This window comes from Eutrema salsugineum, unplaced genomic scaffold (assembly GCF_000478725.1).
Source record: "Eutrema salsugineum unplaced genomic scaffold, Eutsalg1_0 scaffold_1, whole genome shotgun sequence".
In the NCBI taxonomy this organism is placed as follows: Eukaryota; Viridiplantae; Streptophyta; class Magnoliopsida; order Brassicales; family Brassicaceae; genus Eutrema; species Eutrema salsugineum.
Window position 1 is genome coordinate 979,793 of NW_006256909.1, and position 14,979 is coordinate 994,771.

At 33.4% G+C, this 14,979-nt stretch overlaps 2 protein-coding genes across 2 annotated transcripts; one reads left to right on the plus strand and one right to left on the minus strand.

Annotated features, from left to right (window-relative positions):
• Positions 1 to 210: 210 nt before the first annotated feature.
• Positions 211 to 3,981, plus strand: LOC18030116 (BTB/POZ domain-containing protein NPY5). The gene is made up of 5 exons (XM_006411808.2): positions 211 to 752; positions 1,155 to 1,705; positions 1,877 to 1,946; positions 2,051 to 3,163; positions 3,252 to 3,981. The coding sequence occupies exons 2-5, from the start codon at positions 1,644 to 1,646 to the stop codon at positions 3,744 to 3,746; spliced, it is 1,740 nt and encodes a 579-aa protein (XP_006411871.1). The 5' UTR covers positions 211 to 752; positions 1,155 to 1,643; the 3' UTR covers positions 3,747 to 3,981.
• A 2,994-nt stretch (positions 3,982 to 6,975) lies between these two features.
• LOC18030118 (probable N-acetyltransferase HLS1) lies at positions 6,976 to 9,159 on the minus strand. Its single transcript, XM_006411810.2, has 3 exons — positions 8,804 to 9,159; positions 8,230 to 8,399; positions 6,976 to 8,116 (listed from the first exon to the last, which is right to left on the minus strand). The coding sequence occupies exons 1-3, from the start codon at positions 8,963 to 8,965 to the stop codon at positions 7,243 to 7,245; spliced, it is 1,206 nt and encodes a 401-aa protein (XP_006411873.1). The 5' UTR covers positions 8,966 to 9,159; the 3' UTR covers positions 6,976 to 7,242.
• Positions 9,160 to 14,979: the final 5,820 nt, after the last annotated feature.

The following is a 14,979-nucleotide window of genomic DNA, read 5'->3' on the forward strand; positions in this document are numbered from 1 at the left end:
TTAGGATTCGACAGGAACGAATTATAGTTCTTTTTTTTTTGGGTACAAATAGGCATTTATTTTAAAGTAAAAAAATATGTTGAAAATAATGTGATTAATGAAAAGAAAAGCGGAGATTAATTAGAAGCAGAAAAAAAGTGGAGAGAAAAGCAGAAAGAGAGAGAGATAATGAAAAGGAAAGAAGAAAACATATCCTGAAAAGAAGGTAAGTTTGTCTGAAGAGAAGGGGGCACACAAGTAAGTGCTTTGTCAGATTTCGCGTGCATTTCTACAGAAAAAGCTTTACACACCTTTCTCTCTCTATCTCGCCTTCTTCCTCTTCTCTCTTTCAGTTTTTTGGCTCCTTTCTCCATTTTTTTTCTTTACTTTTCTCAGTTTCCAAAATACAAGAAAGAAGAAAGCATCCATTTTTATAACGAGAGGTCACTGTTTGATCGCTTAAGAAAAAGAACAAAGTAGAATCTTTTATCATCAACCTGATCTGAGTCGTGCTTAATTCGAAGAAAGGTTTCTGATCTGTTTTGGTTTGTAGCGCCATTTTGTGTTCATGGGGTTTAAAGTTGAAGAACACAGCTCATACTTTTGATTTTATCTAATTTTGTGGGGCTCTGTCAAGACTAAAGAGAGAGAAAGAGGAGAGAGAGAAGATAAATTTACACGATTATATAGCAATTAGATTTTCTGGTGATGGCTCATGATTAGGAGAGCTTCAAAAAACTGAAGTTGGCTTCTGAAGAAGAAAAGAAACAGAGGTACCACAACCTTTGGATTTTCGATATTTTTTAGCTGATTTTTTTTTTCTAAGAACTCTTTACATTTAGTGGTGAATCCAATTTTTCAAATTTACGGGTCACAATTTTGCTATAAACCCTCGTTGTTTTGAAATTCATATCTTAAATTGGTTTCTCTTACATTGAAGTTTTGCAACTGAGGATTTTAGGGTTTGAAAGAATCGAATCGGTTCCTGATATTAAAAGAACTATTTTTATTAAAAAAAACGTTCAGTCCTCTTGTACTGAGATAAACGATCACTGCCACTAATGTTTTTGTTTCTGTTAGATTCTTTTCAGCAAAACATCCAAAAAGATTCGATTTTCTTGTCTCTTGAATAGTGACAATCTTCTAATTTTTCTCCGTCTTCTTGATTCTTGTAGATTTACTACCAAACGACGACGCTTTATAGCCATCGCCCATAAACCCAACAAAGACTCGAGCTTTGGATTCGTTTGTTGTTGTTTATTTCACAGTGGACGACTAAAATAAAAAGAGATAAAAAGGGTTTCACGTGTTTCTGTGTATGTGAATGTGTGAAGCACTTTGAAAAAAGAGAAGAATTTGATTATTAAAAAAGAGTTTATCTGTGTGTGTTTGTGTCAGTAAATTCGAGCTTTCAAGTGGGTGTTTTGTGCATCTCTAAGTTTTCTCTTTTATATCAATTTTTTTTCCCTTTTCTCAATGTTTTCTTTGAGATGTGAGACTCCATTAACAATGTTTCCTTAAGTGTCTGTGAGACCCTTTTTCCTTCCAGAGTCTTTCATTCTCTGTTTCTGACTCGGGAAGCATTCTTGGGAGAGTGGAAACACAGTTTACAGTTTTGAGTCTTTTTAGCTTTCTGTTTGAGATCTCTTCACTAATTCAAGACCATGAAGTTCATGAAACTTGGATCCAAACCTGATTCGTTTCAATCTGAAGGAGACAATGCAAGGTTTGTGTTCAAAATCCTCATCTTTACCTTATATATTCTTCTTGTTTATAACAACGTTTTTTTTTAATCAAAAATCGAATTATAGAATCAAAGTTATGGATCTGATACAATAAAACAAGTTTATAATCTTTGTGTTCTGACAAGTTACTTTGCTGCTTTCTGTTCTTGAAGGTATGTATCAAGCGATTTAGCTACAGATGTTATTGTAGTCATTGGCGATGTCAAATTCTATCTTCACAAGGTAAACACTGAAGATTCATCTTATTGCTTTACAGAGAAAGATTCAATCTAATGAAAAGTTGATTCAACAAATTGTTGTTTTATGTTTTGATATTTTTTTTTCAGTTTCCATTGCTGTCGAAAAGCGCACGCTTGCAGAAACTAATCGCAGCAACATCATCAACAAACGACGACAATCAGATTCATCATCAAGAAGATGAGATTGAAATAGCAGAGATTCCTGGTGGTCCTGCTTCGTTTGAGATCTGTGCTAAATTCTGCTACGGAATGACTGTTACTCTAAACGCTTACAACGTAGTCGCTGCTCGCTGCGCCGCTGAGTTTCTCGAAATGTACGAAACCGTCGAAAAAGGAAACCTTGTTTACAAGATTGAAGTTTTCTTGAATTCGAGCATACTCCAAACCTGGAAAGATTCGATCATCGTGCTTCAGACCACGAGAGCTCTGTCTCCATACGCTGAAGAACTGAAGCTAACCGGTCGTTGTCTTGACTCCATCGCCTCTAGAGCTTCGATCGACACTTCGAAAGTCGAGTGGTCTTACACTTACAACAAAAAGAAGAATCTTGACAACGGATTGAGAAAACCTCAGGCGGTTCCTGTAGATTGGTGGGTCGAGGATCTTTGTGATCTTCATATCGATTTGTATAAACGAGCGATCGCTACGATCGAAGCAAGAGGGAAAGTTTCTGCTGATGTTATCGGAGAAGCATTGCACGCTTACGCGGTTAGAAGGATTCCGGGATTCAGCAAAACCGGTTCGGTACAAATCACTGACTTTGCGAAATACAGAGCATTGGTTGATTCCATCGTTGAGCTGATTCCTGATGAGAGACGCAGCGTTTCTTCGAGTTTCTTGACTAAGTTATTGCGGGCTTCGATCTTTCTTGGCTGTGATGAAGAAACAGAGTTAAAAAACAGAGTAGGCGAGAGATTAGACGAGGCGAGTTTGGGTGATGTTATGCTTTATGATGTTGATTTGATGCAGAGCTTAGTTGAGGTTTTCTTGAAATCTCGGGACGCGAGGAATCACTCTGAACAGGATGATTTAACAGCGAAAGCATCGGTTGCGAAACTCGTTGATGGTTACTTAGCTGAGAAATCGAGAGATTCGAGTAATTTGCCTCTTCATAAGTTCCTTGCACTTGCGGAAATGGTCTCGAACTTTCCGAGACAGTCTCATGATGGAGTTTATCGCGCGATCGACATGTTTCTCAAGGTAAGATTTTTTGAGTAGGTTACTAATAAACCAAGATTTTGGTCAAGTTACTAATCAAGATTTTTGATTTGTTCTCGTCTTTTATCAGGAACATCCGGAGATCAACAAGAGCGAGAAGAAGAGAATCTGCAGGCTAATGGACTGTAGAAAACTATCGGTTGAAGCTTGTGCGCATGCGGTTCAAAACGAGCGGTTACCGATGCGTGTGGTGGTGCAAGTGCTCTTCTTTGAACAGGTAAGAGCCAACAACAACGGTTCATCATCAACGGGAAACAGCACGCCGGAGATAATTCCGGCTTCAAGATCAACAAACACTGAAGAAGACACCGAGTGTTGGGACACAGAAGATATCAAAGCATTGAGGGGTGAGTTAGCGAATCTAAGACTCGCAAAGAATCAACAACAAGAGAACAGTAAAGGGAAGTTGATGAAAGGAGGAGGATTGGGAGTTTCTAGAGTGTTCTCGAAGCTTTGGTCTGGTAAAGAGAGAAGTGCAGAGATGATGAGTAGCTCAGGGACTTCGAGTCCTGGTTCTGTTAATGATGACTCTAAGTCTTCTTCTTCTACTAGCAAGAAGCATTAGCAGAAGCAAGAAGCAGAAAAGATTTCATCTTTTTTTTTTAGGTTGCTCAAATGTTCATCCCATGACTAACTTTTTTTTCTCTTTGCCAAGATCCAATTTCTCAGAGTTACCATTTTGTTGTCTTTTGATTCCCTTTGGTGTCCTTCCTTAGTAGCTATGGTGTTTAGATGTTTTTTTTTTTTTGGCTTTGTTATCACTTTAAAATGGAAGTGTTAAAAACAAAGAAATGGTTCTTGAAATAATAATGAGAAGATAGTTTTTTTTTTTTTTTTAATGTTCAAATAAAGTTTTATAATCATCTATCAACAGAAAAGTAGTATTTCAACAGATCTTTGCCCAGATTAATGCAATTATATTCAAACATAGAAAAAGCTCTAAAATCTAAGATCTTCAAGTTCTAATGCAAAGAAAGATCAATCCATCGAATTAAAGACCATTGCAATCAAATCGGTGCACTTATAGAGCTATAGGTAAACTCAAAGCAACGTAAATATGCAAATCTTCCTAATAAGAAATGGTTCTGAAAAATTGTTCACTTTCGGCTTTGTTTTGAACTTGCGTACGGCCAGTCTTGAGACTTCAATAAGACTGACTACGGCCCAAGTCGTTATTTCCTAATAGAGCTAATGCATGTCTTGTAAGAGTTTCATTGTTTTTTTTCTAATTAGTTAAGAGTTTCATTGAGATGTTTAACAAGAAGTATTGATTTAATTTTTCACCTTCCATGGAAGAAAGTTTAATTTAAGTGAGAAGAGAATTTAAAAAATTTTGTCCGAGCAACCATGTTTTAAGCTTACTTTAACATTAAATTGAGTTTACGTATCCCCAATCTTATATTATTTATGTTTCCCCGACAAAAAAAAAAAGTTGTTTACTGCTCTTGAGGTTGAGAAATTACACGGTAAAAAATAATGATACTTCTAACATACTTCGCCACCGTCATTGTACTGAAAATCTTCCTCGTCGTTTTCTTTATATAATAAATAAATAATATATTTATACCTCCACTAATGTTACATCATTTTCCCTACGGATGCACTCGCATATTGAATATTCCCTTAGAATAATTATCACGGCCATATTTTTGTGGGGGATAGATGAGAATAACTGAATAAGATGTTTGGGTGTTGAACAACATCGCCGACATTTCTATATATAAATTCAAAAAAAAAAAAAATTGTAACTACAGTTAGATAAAACGGAATTAATATTATTTCAAAATCTAATTTGATTCAAATGATGCAGGTTTGAATGTTGAAATATGTATCACGTATTCACGTAATCGAAGAATATTTGGTTAAAGATTTTGTTTGTCAACGAGGTTAATTATAAGTAGTTTTTTTACAAAATCAAATTTTCAATTAAACAATCATCTTTAAGCATAGATTTGTAAACCATCAGGTGAATAACAATATTTAAGTGTTACGAATACAGTATTTTACAATCTATTAAAAAGTCTAAAACGCAAGAATCTTTCTTCAGTTGTACGAGTAAATCTTCGTAGCCTTCTTCAGTTACACTACACGAGTAAATCTTCGTAGTCTTCTTCAGTTACACGAGTAAATCTTCGAAGCAAGATCATACTGGGATATAAACTAGTTATATACAATATTATACATGAAAGTAAAAAGTGTAAAGATTCTTAAATTTTTCTATCGCCTAAATGTTTATAGCCTAGTGCTTTTGTGGCCTCACGTCATTGTCTATATATAATATATGGATCGTTAACTAATTCAGAAAAAAAAGAGATATATAATTCTCAGCTTGTTGCATTAAATTTTCATTTTGCTACTTGGCGCTTGTCCTCTATATATGTTTGCTTTAATATCCTTAAGCGTTAAGATTCACATGATCCTCTACTTGAGAACCTCGTGAAGATATAACCTAACTTTCATTAGTTTTCTATATTGTTATTTTTACTAGCTACAATTTTTTTTAAAAAAAACTATGGTCCATGGTTTCAAAAATCAAATCCACGATCAAGCTTTAATAGTGTATTTATGGTACATCCAAAAAAAAAATTAAGTCACTTCTCATCATACATATCACTAGATTGCATATATGATAGACATTCGTCAGAACCGAGCCGATTTCAAATCCATCGAACCTGTGTGAACCACAAATTGTTTCGCAAAATCACAAAACAATGAATCATTGAGACTACACTTCGAAAAAAAGCACAGCTAATCTGCATGGCTACATGTCCTAATGTCCTATTCGAACCGGGTCTAATGGGATCCGATTAATCATCAAAACATCCTAACATATATTGCCAAGAAAGGCAAATGTAATAAACTCACAACAGCTAAAAACCAAACCTCCGGTCAACATACGCACGTATATAGTTTTTATAACTGAAATATAATCCACAAACACAAAGTAGTACTCTTAGAAGAAATCTCCACATGTCTTATTATGCGATGAACAAGAGACCCTTATAGTATAAACTTTCCCTGACTCGATCGGTGCTCACGAGTACTCGACAATACCTCTTTTGGACAAAGACACGTTTTCAAACCCGATTCAAAGGTTTCAATCATGCTACTGCAAACCAACAAAAGAAACATATAAATCTATCAGTTTATATACATCTTTGGGACCATAAAATTGAAAAAAAATGTGGTCCATGACATTGATTTTTCATGTCATTTACACGTAAGATTGGCGATATCAAAAGGTGATTTTATTCTCCAATATCCATCAATGATCAATCTCGAATTAGTAAAGTACTAAGAACCAAAATCCCACCTAAAAAAGAACAACTAAACTAATACATCATATTTTATTTTATTTATTACTCTTAAGAAAATGTGCTTCTTTCTCTAGTTAGTTTGAATGGGAGTTTCTAGTGGATATCCAACAAGTTTATACATATAGTAATTTAGGAAAACAAAGGGATAGTAAAATTCCATGGAAATAGGTGGCTTAATGAATTTTGTTCCACAATTATTACTTTTGATTTTTTGAAATTTTAACACGCAAAATTGACGACCAAAAAAAAAAAAAAAACAGTTACAGGTTAATGTCCCAGTAGTGGTAATTAAGTTTATCATTATTGGTAGTAGGTTCTGTACATACACCTTCCGCTACGGTCATAAATAAATTTTATTTTGTCTGCAAGATTATTGCATCTAAAGGAATTAAATTACTTCATTCCACGTATTAATGCGTTCATTAAATTTCTCAATATACATTAAAAACAAAAAATAAATCAGGTCGGCATTTTGATTTGGCCAGAGAAAAAGTATCTTAAAAAGCTAGATCCATTTACAAGACAAGAAGACACAAACCCAAAAGTAGAAGATATTGCCTCTTACCACTAATTTAACACCCACAAACAAAAAAAAGAAGATTACCTAGGAAGAAGACTAATTCTAAAACTAAAAGACCCATCATGATATATAAAACATAAAAAAAGCTTATACAAGAAAAATCCATTACTATGAGATGAAGGTTAATAATAAGTTTCTAAATTATTATCAACAGTTAAAAAACTTTAAAATTCTCTAGGGTCCACAAAAATCGAAACGCCAGGTGGCGATTGAGTCCAGTCACCAACAGCACCATCACTATAGTCTTCCCCAAGCCGTTTAATACACCAAAGATCCTCCTCGCACGATAATACTTTCCAATATGGTATTCCTCGCCGCAACGGCTCTTCTCCGGCGACTTCCGTCGCCACAACACCGCAACCTCCTTCTTTCGCCAGGTTATGCGCGTGACCACACAGCGATTTCACCATCTTCTCCGCGTGTTGGCCTTCTCCTCCGATTCCGTACATAAAATGAAGCCCAAACGGTTTAAAAACCGATGGGATCGAAGGGAGTTTCAAAAACGGCAACATTTTATCAACCACGCGCGTCGTTTTAGCCATCACGCGCCTCAATCCCGACGCGCCACGAACCTCTAGCCGAAACGAGTCGTTGCAGTTCCACACGCTCAACACGGCCCATGACTCAGGCGGGTACCCGAGGAATTTAGCCGAACCGGGCCATGATCCAGACCCGGATCCATAACAGCTGCCACGTGGAACAGCGACAAAAGTTCCGAGGGAGAGTTTGTTATTCAGCACCGAATCAATATCCCGCGGGAAAAACTCGGTTGTGCTGAACCGGAGTCGGTATAAGGATTCTGCATCGCTCGGGTCTAATTTGATGATAGTGACTCGCCGTGAGATGTTGATCCGGTGCGCGTAAACCGGGTTGACCAAAATCGACGGTGTACGGAACTTGGAGTAACCGCATTTCCCGGTGAAAAGATTAACCGAAGCTTGATTATCATTTTCAGTTGCTATGTACGAATATTCGGCACCGTTTTGCCTAAACCACTCTTCCATCATCTTCACGAGCTTAAACCCTATCCCTTGCCTCCTGCCAAAAAAAAAAAAAACAAAATTAATGAGTAAATCATTAGTTTTAATTACCCTACTAATTAAATCAGAATCTTTGTAATTGCGTGATTAGAGGGAAAAACGGAACCATACCGGTGAGAAGGAGAGACACGAAGGCCCAAAACGTAGGCGAGTTTAGTGTAAAGGGGCTTAACGACGTCGTTTAGTTTAGGGGAATCGTGATTTTTGCCACATGTAACGGTTTTGATGCAACCTCTAATCATGCCCACTATCTCCTTCTTCTCCGTACCCATCTCAGCCACCTGTTACAAAAACGATTTCAATTTTTCTTTCCGTTATTAAATTTGTTTTTTACCTGTTTAAATAAATTTAAAAGTTTTTTAACTTTCTGGTTAGTTACTCGATGTATTTGGTTCAGAAACTATAAATGATGAGCCTTTTGATCTTATCAAGAGTCGGAGAAAAAAATACTAGAAACGAAAAACAAAAATACAAATACCAACAATAATAACTAAGCTCTATTAAGTTATGGAAATGGTTTTTTTTTTTAATTTAATCGAAGGTTGAAAGGTTGGTATCCTCTGTTTTCTCCTTTCTTTTGAGAAACAGAGTTTTCGAGATAAAAATCTGTTTTTTTTTTTTAAGAAGAGAAGGAAGAAGAAGAGACGCAAATAAAAAGAAAAATGAATGGGAAATTAGTAATTACCAACATAAGGAAAGAAGGTGAATGTCGGATCCTACAAATCGGGTCACCCAAAAGGTCGGTGAAGAGAGAAAGCTTGCCGCTTGGTCCGACCTCACACCGTCGCTCCACATCTTCCACGCCGGCTAAGTCTCGGCTCGGGTCGTACTCTCTCACCACCGTCATATTTTCCTATTAGAGAGAGGGAGAGGGAAAGAGAGAGAGAGAAAGAACAGAGCAGCGAGAGAGAGAACTAGAATAAAGAGAGAGTTTGAGGAAGAGTGAAGCAGAGATAGGGTTTATGTAGAGAGGAAGGTGAGTGTAGAAATGAGGGAAGATTATTCGAGAGGAAAGAGAAGCATTTATAGAAGCTATATATGTATAACGTGAGGTATAAGTAAAGAACAGAGAAGCTATGGAGTTTATAGGATTTGGATTTAAAAGGAAAGAGAAAGAGACTCTCTTTTTTTCGGCTACTTTTTATTATTTATGATATGAGTTTTAAAAGTTGGAGAAGGCGAGTAGTTCATGATTGAAAGAGGCTTAAAGTTCATCTTCTCAATCCTATTTATAGTCTCTACAGTACCCGTTTTGTTTTACTCCTTTTAAAAAATAAAATTGAAATACTAGTTAGTTCTACATGATAAATATTTTTCTAACCAGAATTTCACTGGTAATTGAAGTCGGTTTTTTTAGTGGATTAGGGAACTACTAGACAAGCAAATCTTTTCTATATAAAAAAAAAATCTTATACAAAAACTAGTTCATAAAATAACAAATTATGAACAAAATATATAGTTTAGTGGTTTGTGATTATATCACCATTTGGATTTGCATACTGCATATGTGTTTTAAAAAAAAAAAGTTGTTGATTTTATATAGTTAAATAAATTTATTACTTACATATTCATGTAAAAATTGTTTACTGAAAAGAAAACACCCAATTATTTGTTGAACAATAATAAAAACCAAAAGAAATTGACCAGATTGAAATGTTGGTCTGTCTTTGTCTATGATCTCATACTTTTGTTTACGTCGTGTTGAACATCTTATTTTTTTTTATCTAGCACCAATTTGCTATCGAGGACGTTAACCAAAATGTAATATGATCCTGCAAATTATGGTGATTCACAAATGTACTAAAAACCTAAAATTTTCACCCGAGACAAATTATAATCCTTTACTACAGTAGGTAAATGAAATGAAAAATAAATAAAGCAATTGTAGAGTGTACTTATAAGAAGAATAAATATGTAATTAAATAATTTAAATCGCTCATAATAAGAGACAATTAGTGTCTTTTTTTCCTTAGGAGTGAATCTGAAAAATAGTGGGCTTCAATGTATTAATGATGAGTAGAATAATGGTGATTAAGACGAGCATTGATGTCGAAAACTTGCCCAAAAGGAGAAGTTGTAAGTGGGAGTGAGAAGTGGAAATGGCGGCTATGTCTGCGTTAACTCATTATGGTTTGGTCTCTCTCTCTCTCTCTCTATTAAACTTTTCTACTTTCCTTTCTTGCCCATAAATTCACACAGCCTATTGACTTCCACATCATCAATTTGATGCATTGCACCATCTCCAAAGTAATCATTTGCTCTCAAGCCCATTTTTACAATAACCGATGTTTCTTTTGCCTGCGATTATAGAAGTTTAATTAACTGAATGTGTATCAAATTAGATTTTAAATCGCGTAAAAGTAAAACGCTCTAATTTTGCGAGAGGAAAAAAGTAAAACAAAATATATCGAATTCAACTTCGCTTTATTTAAATTTTAATTTAGATTAATTTCTTAAATAATTTAGGAAAATATCACAATATTAAAAACACGCAATGTTTATAGACTTGTTTACAAAAAAAGTGACATTTTAGACTAATTTCTTTTTAAAAGAATCCCATTTAGAGGAGAAAAAAGGTTTCTAAAGAATATCTATCATATTCCTCTTAAGCGTAGGTTTATTTTTAAGCTCTCTTAAGAGTAGTTAAGTCATGCAATACATGATGATGATATATATACGTAATTCAATTAAGGATGTGAAAGCATTAATACTATAATCACGAATTAAAGGAAATCTTTCGATTTAACAACTCACGAGCCTAAAAAAGGTGGTCTAGTCTGCTTATTTGGACATTGTACATCAGATTTTAAACTTCAATGTACATTATATTTGTTTTTTTTAAATCATCTTTACTGGTGTCATCTGGAAATAGTAAGCTCCAAATTACCCCGTTTACCGTCAGTATTATTCTCGAATAATATTTTCAGAAATAGTACCAGTTGGTATTTATCTGTGTATAAGTGGAAACTTGACAAGAAGCACCACACGCACGAAAATAATAACATAAAAAGGTAACCAGACAAATAAACGGCACACTTGACGTGCCCCCTTAAAATATATACTAACATATAGTTCAGGTTGGTAGGTGATTAATATTGTACTGATTAAGACATTGTCGAGCACTATGTATATCTTACAACAATTCATCAATATCAAAATTAAATTTCAACTTGGCATTATAGTGGCATTATAGTCTAGTTGAGCCGTATACAACACAGTTGATCATGATTATTCTAAATAGCAATTAGGAACATACAATTTGATTAAACCAATTCCTATCAAATTGAAACTGTACCAAAAAAATCGATATAAATTGAATTCAAAGAGAGTAAACCAATCAACATTTAGAACTAATCGAGATCATATATAACCAAACGAATTAAACTTATCAAGCTTTTCAAAACTCCCTTTAATAAATTAAAACGAAAACTATATCAAAGAAACTATTATATTATTCGAATTTCTTCCGATTCCTAAGTTTCATTAACTGTAGGAAACATGAAAGGGTTTAGTGTTTTAGTGTAGAATTTCACTGTTATAGGAAACTATAACTGTAGAATTTCTTTCGAATTTCATTAACTGTAGAATTTCTTTCGAATTTCTTCCGATTCCTAAACACCTGTAGTTTTTAGTGTTTTATTTCAGCGTGATCAAGACTTTACTGTAAAGTTATCCACAAAAGTCAATTGTACGGTAATTTTTTCTTATATAACCTCACATTAACAAAAAATGAATAATGTAGCAATCGAAAGTTCATTTAGTGTATATAACTAATAAATCGGTATCGACCAAGTTTATATCTCAAATGTGTCATTAAAGAAGTTTATATCTTTGAAACCGTGGTCCTTAAAACAGTTAAGCAGACACCAATATTTATAGACATATATTGCTGATGGTTTATATGGCTTTATACCCCAAGAAAAATTTGGCTTCATATAAATCATCAATATGCTAAAAAAAAAGGTGTTAACTGGATTACTAAAGCTAAAGTAAGAGAAGTATTTTTTAATAGTTGATGAGCTTAATGAAGTAATCATAAAAAACTTTGCAAAATCAAATTTTCATAACTTTTGTTTTCTTACGATACACTGCCAACTCATGTTATAAACGAATATGTTTTAGGAAAGTAGTATATTGTGATGGACCCATTATATTATTTTATTAGAAAATCTAAAATATGTAATATAGGATATCCACTGGCTATTTTAAAGATGGATAGCTGAAAATATGAATTTATTCTTGTCATGGGTTTCTATTTTAATATTCGAAGTTTATTGAGTATGTCATAATATCAATTTGTATTATGGTCTCTCTTCTTCTTCTTCTTTTCTGCGGTAACTTAATTATATAGTTTTCGTTTTCGTTTATGACAAAAGTGCTTACGTTATGACATAAATATACATTGATCATAAAGCATAGTCGCAATAGACAAATGTAACAGTGCGTAATTTCAGGCATTTGTTTGTATCTCACCATACTTTAATTTATAATATATGAAAATAGTATTATACATATTATGTCTGGTTACAAGATCAAGATGATTTATTATGTTAGTTGAAAGACTTTTTATTTGTTCGATTGTGTGTAGTGGTTAAACTATAATTAAGGAACGACGTGGATCGTTTAGACACACATATATATACGGATATACCACGAATCATATTGTACGACTCAAAATGTCGAGCAATTAGCAGACAAATTATTGTTTTTTTTGTCAACATTAACTTTTCTACGATTTAACACGTATTGTTTTTTGATGATGTAAATATGATTAATTGTAAGTTCGTAATAATTAGACAAATCCGAAGAATACATATAAATTCTAAGACAAATTCCTCGAAGACATCATATCGTCAGACAATGTTGATATATTATATCCCGGTCCATCTTTGTGTATACTAAATATTTAGTTGGATATATACACCGTACGGTTTATTCAAACTGAACCCTAATTTAATTACAATACATTTATTTTTGTATTTTACAGAGGACAGCTATTATTGTAGGACCTGTGCAATACAATTCGCATTCACATATATTTTCATGTCGTTTTTGGACATTCCAAGATATATGTTTTTTTTGTTTACTTTAACATTATTTAGAATAGCTAAACCCATTGCGCATGTCATTTGAGTGAGCATTTTTTGCAAGACGATGCTCATAGGTAACTATGTAATTGTAGGTTCTCTTTGAGCGTCGTAATTAGAATTTTGTAAACTAATGAAGTTGATTAATGATGACACGAGATTATGCAATGCGCCCGGAAAAACTGAAGTATTCGAAGCGGTACGGTTATTATAGTCATTGGGTAACTAAGATACAAACCAGTGAACCACCAGTAGGGGACAAAATTCGTGAAATGTTGGAATGATGAATTAAGATGGCATATCGATTTTTTGTTTTAAAGTCTTGTATATATCAAGTTCGAGTAAGGAATGGTATTTTTTTGTAATATAGATGAAATTAAACAGTTTAGATCAATAATGTTAATTATATAAAAGTTTATTTTATAAATGATAGCAACAAATACGATCTAATTTGGATTAGTCAGTTTTTGCTTCATATGGCAGTAGTTTTTTTAGTTGGTTTTTGGTTTTTGAGTTTTATATTTTTTGGTTTGTATTGTCGATATTAGGTTTTTAGTTTTTTTTTTCTAAACTTCAGTAGTTTTATTTTTACTTTTTGGTTTCTTATTATATATATATATATATATATCTATTTTTCGAAAAGAAAGAACTACGAGATAATGGTTTTAGTTTTTGTTTTCTACGTTCAAATTAATGAAAAGTTTTACCATAAAATGAAAAGGAAAGAATAATATAGCAAGTAGGAAAAAAGGTAGCTGCGATTTTGCCGTTTGTTTTGTGGGAATATCAAAATATGTTCCCTAAGGAGAAAAATATTAAATAATATGAAAAAGTTATACTTAAAATATATACTAAGGACTACGGAGAGCTATTTCTCATGCAAGTTGACTCACGGAGTCACGGTCCTAATGTATAACCAGAATCTAACTAACTGATGAGACTAAATTTTAAGTTCTAACTAGTGGATGGAGTGGCTCGAGGAGTGACGTGGGTTTGTTACGAACTTTCCGGAATTATGATTATCATTTATATATTTCTTTTCTCGACTTATATAGTTTAAAACAGCAATCATCATCACAAAAAAAAACATTAGAAAATAATCAAGTATACTAGGTTGTGTCAAATACTCAATATGCGAGAAAGCTTGGTCGCTGACCTTCGTCTACAAGAGCATCTGAATTCTGATGGATCTTCAATCTCGAAAGCTTCAAAATCTGATGACAAATTTCATACAATTAAATAGCAATGTTTTGGTTATAATTATTTAATTATTCACATATATTTATCCAATTGTTGACTGATTGAACGAATAAGTAACTGATAGATCATTTTATCAGATAATAAGATTACCAATAATATCTTCGTTAATTAATTATCATAAAATAATAAAAAATATCTTCGTTGCGTTTGCGTAACATATTTGGTTAATTCCAATACTAATGATTGCTTATAAACTAATTACCAATTGAAAAATCGTTCTGATCACATAAATATCAATGATTTTTTTATTATTAAAGTAGTTATATCCTTTAATATTACCATTTAACAATAATTGTGTTGGTGTGACTCTTCTGCTAATTATGCATTTGTGACGTATTACTGTTGGAACCATGTGATATGGTATCCGGACTAACGACTAACAATTTAACCAATATACATCAACTTAATTAAAGGATGCTGATAAAACGATATAGTCGAGAATTGAGACTTGAGATTTAAGACTTAAGACCGGTCAAAGTCTACAGAAATCAGACCAAAGTTTTTTTGTTTTACC

Excerpts from the sequence above, each read along its gene's own strand:
- LOC18030116 (XM_006411808.2), top strand. The coding sequence starts at position 1,644 with ATGAAGTTCATGAAACTTGGATCCAAACCTGATTCGTTTCAATCTGAA. Across the intron at positions 1,706-1,876 it reads TCTGAAGGAGACAATGCAAG|GTATGTATCAAGCGATTTAG; the intron begins GTTTGTGTTCAA and ends CTGTTCTTGAAG. Across the intron at positions 3,164-3,251 it reads CGATCGACATGTTTCTCAAG|GAACATCCGGAGATCAACAA; the intron begins GTAAGATTTTTT and ends GTCTTTTATCAG.
- LOC18030118 (XM_006411810.2), bottom strand. The coding sequence starts at position 8,965 with ATGACGGTGGTGAGAGAGTACGACCCGAGCCGAGACTTAGCCGGCGTG. Across the intron at positions 8,400-8,803 it reads CACCTTCTTTCCTTATGTTG|GTGGCTGAGATGGGTACGGA; the intron begins GTAATTACTAAT and ends TTTTTGTAACAG. Across the intron at positions 8,117-8,229 it reads CGTGTCTCTCCTTCTCACCG|GAGGCAAGGGATAGGGTTTA; the intron begins GTATGGTTCCGT and ends TTTTTTTGGCAG.